General features: G+C 46.1%; 2 protein-coding genes across 2 annotated transcripts in view; one reads left to right on the forward strand and one right to left on the reverse strand.

Annotated features, from left to right (window-relative positions):
• The window catches only part of Pmar_PMAR018708 (hypothetical protein), a gene marked incomplete at both ends in the record, with an annotated part of 1292 nt that extends 1224 nt beyond the window's left edge, over positions 1-68 (forward strand). Inside the window, one exon of the mRNA XM_002787190.1 lies at positions 31-68. Within this exon, the coding sequence (XP_002787236.1) occupies positions 31-68 (38 nt within the window). The remainder of the gene's footprint in view (positions 1-30) is intronic.
• Positions 69-984: 916 nt separating this feature from the next.
• On the reverse strand, positions 985-2089 carry Pmar_PMAR018709 (hypothetical protein; the record flags this gene model as incomplete). Its single annotated transcript, XM_002787191.1, has 3 exons — positions 1464-2089; positions 1094-1246; positions 985-1050 (listed from the first exon to the last, which is right to left on the reverse strand). Exons 1-3 carry the CDS (start codon positions 2067-2069, stop codon positions 985-987), a joined length of 825 nt encoding a protein of 274 aa, XP_002787237.1. The 5' UTR covers positions 2070-2089.
• Between the last annotated feature and the right edge of the window lie 3272 nt (positions 2090-5361).

The following is a 5361-nucleotide window of genomic DNA, read 5'->3' on the forward strand; positions in this document are numbered from 1 at the left end:
CCGAAGGTGTCTATGTTGAATCCCCACTAGGAGCTCCTGAGGCGGCTCCTCTCTTTATTACTGGATAAGCTCTATTTATTAGTGGAGCACACCTGTAGTACCCCCCGACGGTACAGTTTGTTATGGGATTCTGATCACATCTATGTGCTTGCGTGCTTCCTAAGATCATCCACAGCTAATGATAGTTCGCCCTCTCCTTTTAAGTCACTCCCCTTTAAGTCTCCTTAGCTACCCCTATAAGCTCATGAGTGTTATCATGGCCTGGTGCTCTACTGTCACATCACACATCCATTCTATCTTCCTTCTTGTGCATGCGTGCATAGCTAATCATCCAATGATGTCATGGAGGAGGAGGAGGGGATTGATGTAGCCATGGGCTTATATACGCGGGGGATTCAATGTCGGTAAGCGGGGCGGCTATGCCACTACTCCAAGATACGCCTCAGTAAGATCAATCCCTCAAAGTGGGGCGGCTATGCCACTACTCCAAGATACGCCTCAGTAAGATAGATTCCTCGGAGCGGGGCGGCTATGCCACTACTCCAAGATCCCCTCTGTGTCAACCTGTACTCGTCGGTTAGGGTCCACTCCTGATCATCAATTCTTATACACTGTGTGGTCACCCGATAACTACCAAAGCGGGATGCCATGAGCAGTTCGTTTTAAAATCAGACGTGGGTGGTCAAGTTGAATCTATTCACCCTCTGGGCGCCTCCTCCTCGGCCTATGGTTATATTCACGGATACTAGTTCGGATAGATCATTCCATAACGAGTGGAGCTCGATGTTGGTAGTTCAACATAACATATTATAACGGGCTCGATCGGGTGCGATGGAAGGGTGCGGTGCAGTGGGAGAGCCCAAGGGCTGGATAGCACAATTATTTGATGAACCTGGTGAAGCAGCTGAGCTATAGAGACTTATTGGGAGCACTGAAATTCGACAAACCACGATTGATGAACATTTAATCATCAACAAAGACATTCTAAGCATATACCACTCTCGCGCCAGGAACCATCAAAGGCGCAGTTTCACCAAAGCCACGAGGCATCTGAGAATGAGGAATGATCAGTAACACGACCGCATGAGCCCACCTGTTCCCTGATGCCTTTCCTCTTCTGTCGCCATGTAGCAGCTGCAGCAAGTAGGAAAAGAAGTGCCACCACAAACATGATGACGGCTGACCAGAGGGTGATAGCTGCGATGTTATTCACCATCGCTTGACCTGTTCGACACCAGAGGCCAGTCTGAGGAGAACCAACTCGAATAACACACATGTTGTACTTTAGTCGATTTATATATATTCACGAGCGACTATCCCAAGTTTGACTACTGGCCGTTGGAGAATGAATACCCTCAACAACTCTACGTGAATTGAGTTATGATCATCAACTGTAAGATCTCAAACAGAGCAGACAGGGTAGTTCATAATTGTATAGGAAGCCACCGCGTCCCCTCACTCACCACGCCTTTAACGTTGTTCGCCTGCTGTCTTGGAAACGACAAGCACATGAGATATTCCCTGCCAGACTCCTTAGCCGGCTGAGGAGTGGTAGCGACAGCGTTCAAAGCCTTCTGTGTTAGTTCATGATCACATTGTACTTTCGAGAATTTACCATCAAAATTTCGAGTCATCTGTCCTCCAAAATGGCACCCAGCGTTCACGTAAACGCCAGTGAAGTCTTTTTCAACCTCAGTAACGATGGAGATAGCAGCCTTGGATAGCTTGGTAGAGTCAATACCGTTACGAGCAACTTCGAAGAAATCCGCAGCCCAGCTGGAGAGCCATAGACCGGCTAGTGTAGTGAGAGCAGCGTAAATGATAGCGATGAAAAGCACACTGGAAATGCCCTCACGATAGGCTTTGATCGTCGAGGAACGGCTGACACCCAATGCAGCGAAGATCAGCAGACTGATCGAGAGGGCGAAGCCGGCGAGGTAGACGTACCAAGCTGGAATAGGACGGGTTATGGGGTAAATGAGAACACCAGCTATGATGGCAGTAAGAGCCAGACCAAGGAGGGCGATGATTGCACAGAAGAGGTTGAGGTAGATCTTAGATAGTCCCATTGAGAGAGGATAAGAGGCCTGATAGTAGACAGGTAGGATTGATGATTAATACTATCAAATAGTATTTATAACTCGATTTAGAAACTCGATCTGAAGCTGTGAAATTACCATGTACACATGTTACCGACTTTCTTTCGGCAAAGCTCATTATCACAGATATACGGAGTTATAATGCCGAACAACAACAACTGGTGACAATCTGTCTTATACTCGGTTACACCTGTTATCGGCCGCAGCAGTGGTCGTTCGATTCGGCAGGCCTGTCCTGAGTCAGCCTCAGCGCACGGAGTCGTTGCTCAACTGGTTGTTATTGGAGAACCAGATCGTGTTACTGTAGTTACGGCTAGAGTTGTTGTGACAATTTGATATGCAAATGCGGACAAGGTGCGTTGTTCACTTCGGGACGAATGATAGTGAACAAGTTGTCGCTATCACAAGCTCGAAAGGTTACTTTTATCACATTTTTCATGTCCATAGAAAGGATTTAGATTTCGATCGATTCTCAATCAGAATTCACCACAGACCATAACCGTTTCTCCACCCCTTACACGCGACTACCATGCTTAACCGATCAAAAGTTGACGACCCGAGGCGAAAGATGAGGGAGAACCCACGACCTATTTTTGGGCGAGCGAGATTTACATGGCGCTGATAAGGTGGAATTTCGTGGCGCGCGACACTTTCTTCTGAGTGTACAATGAACCTATTTTGTCGAGGACCATCGGGGCACGGAAAATATCTTTAATAGTCGATTGCCATGCCGACCTACTCCAGCCATACGGCGAAGGAATCTTTGAGGGAATCTTTACTCTTACGCACGCGGAAGATTTCATCAAAAAAACAGTCGTCGTCGATCATCGGGCCGATTTGTGGAGGAATCCTCTCGGGCTTTCTCGTCATTTTCCGAGCAGTGTCCTTCTCTTCGGTGTAAGTTCGGCTTGGGGGGAAAATTGTACCGAAAAAGCTGAATTGGAAATAATTTTGCATGAATTTTTTTCCCGAAAAAAGGTAAAATTCAACTGTAAATATTTGGTGTTTTGTTCGGTAGAAGTCGAAAAATGTTAAACCAAAATTTCGGATTTGGCTCTGAAATTTTTCACGTCTGCTTTTTCCTGGCATTTTCTGAATAATTTCGTGGCGCGTGGTCAAGATAGTTTTTTTTGTAAACTACCGCAAGGCTTGTACATGATACACCGAAAATTTTGGTAAATTTTGGTAAATTTTTTCTCAGGTACTTCAACGGTCCCATCTTATCTCCCCATATTGCGGTATGTCTCCAGTCGTTACTAATTTCTGGTATAGTAGCTCAACTGTGCTATATGAACCACTCCGTAAAAGGATGCATATCCTGCCCAAGCTCAACCGCGGTAATAATGGGAAAAATGGCAGAAAAAAATAAACGAAAATTTTCGGAAATTACGTGGTAAAACTTCCTCCGAAAAATCTTCTGATGCGGATTTGCGGGAAGCGAAATTTTAATCATGGAAATTACGTAGTAAAAATTTTTTCCCCGAAATTTATTTTCTTGAAAAAAAGGATGGGTGTTGACGGAGATGGAATTATGCAAGCGAAAAGGAAGGATTTGTGGAAAAAAATCTAAAAAATCAAGTTTGTCAGATTTTTGGTATAAAATTAAGTTATATTACCGTCTAAAATGGAGAAAATTTTTTAGATTTTTTCCGAAATGTTTTTGATACCAGTTTGTTGACATGATCCGTATCTTTGAGTATCGGACCTAAGATTCTCTCTCAGACCCCTTTCCAAGCGGCGTTGATTACCTGTATTATATCTAACATGGGCGAAGCTCCAACTACTACCCTGGCCGTCCAAAGCGCCCTGCTTTCCTTCATGCTGAGCTCTATCTTGTACGGAGTTTTTCGCGCACTTTCTGCAGGACGATTATATGGAATTTCGGTCAGATTTGGTTTGTCTTTGCTATTTGTGGTGATGGTTTGCAAAAGGGAGTATCTCGAAACGTTTAAAACGGCTTTTCCCCAGGTAATAGTCCCGAAAAATTTTACCGCGCGCCACGAAATTATTCCCTTCAAAAAGGTATCGTGGTATATTGCTGAGAATTAATCTCAGAATGGATCATAATTTTCCGGAAAATTTTACCGCGCGCCACGAAATTATTATGTTTTTCAGCCTGTAATTTACGGTTTCTTTGTCGCTGTGGGTTTGGCTATGATTGAGAGCTCGTTGAAGGTTGTTGTGGGAGAGGATATATTACAAGCTTGCTGGACCAACAGGTATGAGTTTTTTCCCGAGTGGAAAATTTTTCCGGAAAAAATATTTTCTTTTCAGGATTGCTTTTGCCCAGTGTCTGACGTCAATCGGTTTTGGATTGTTGAACCGATTCGGGTCGCGATATTTACGACACTATTTGGCGCTTCCGGGGCTGTTGCTGAGTAAGGTGGGAGGGCACCAAATCGATCACGTGATCGATTGGCCTGGTACGGACTTTTTTCATGCGAGGTTGATAGTGGGCGAAATACAGCCGTAGGTCGTATTAAGCCCTATCTATCAACCGGTCAAAATCCATCGAGATCTGGCTCATCGGGGAACTACTTTTCCCCGATCCTCGTGGGACAACAAATTGTGCCACACGTTGACATCCTTCGCACGCCCAACGAAACGCTCGGATTCGCCTCAGTTATAACAAGTCCGAGACGCCATTTGGCTAGTTCGGCCTCTCGAGACTTGTTTTCTTTACCCATCCCAAACCCGCCCGGGACATTTCTCCTCTCACGCCCTTTCTTTCACTTGACAATGCTCCGGCTAACCGTCAGCCAGCGATCATCAAGTCAGATATCCATATTCCAGTATCGTGCTTCCAGCCGCCACCACCATTGTGTGGAAGCCGTGGCCAACAGCCTATGAGGCTGCATCAGGCCAGCAGCCTCGGTTGGAAGCATGCAAGACGCTCCCAGATCATCACAGTTCTCATTTCGTGAGCGTCATGGCCAATTATGAAGATGCTTGTCGAGCCAGCCTCGACAATGCATCAGCATCGGCCGCATACCTACGGGATGTGACTGGCTCCTACAGCTGTGGTCTGGTGGACGAGATACTGACTCTTGCACAAAGTCTCCGTCATGTCCGCCGAGCGAGTTCGGCTAGCACCGAACCACAGCTCAATGGGTATACTCGTTCGACAGACGATGTACTCGAATGGATAAGGGAGCTAGCCCTCAACCCATTCAGCCGTAACCTTCGCGGGTTCGACACCTCGTGCCGTCGACAAAAACTTGCTGTGGTTGCGGTCTGTCTGCCTCTCTCTCACCCTCGTCTG

Source organism: Perkinsus marinus (genome assembly GCF_000006405.1).
Source record: "Perkinsus marinus ATCC 50983 genomic scaffold scf_1104296930084, whole genome shotgun sequence".
Classification (NCBI taxonomy): Eukaryota; Perkinsozoa; order Perkinsida; family Perkinsidae; genus Perkinsus; species Perkinsus marinus.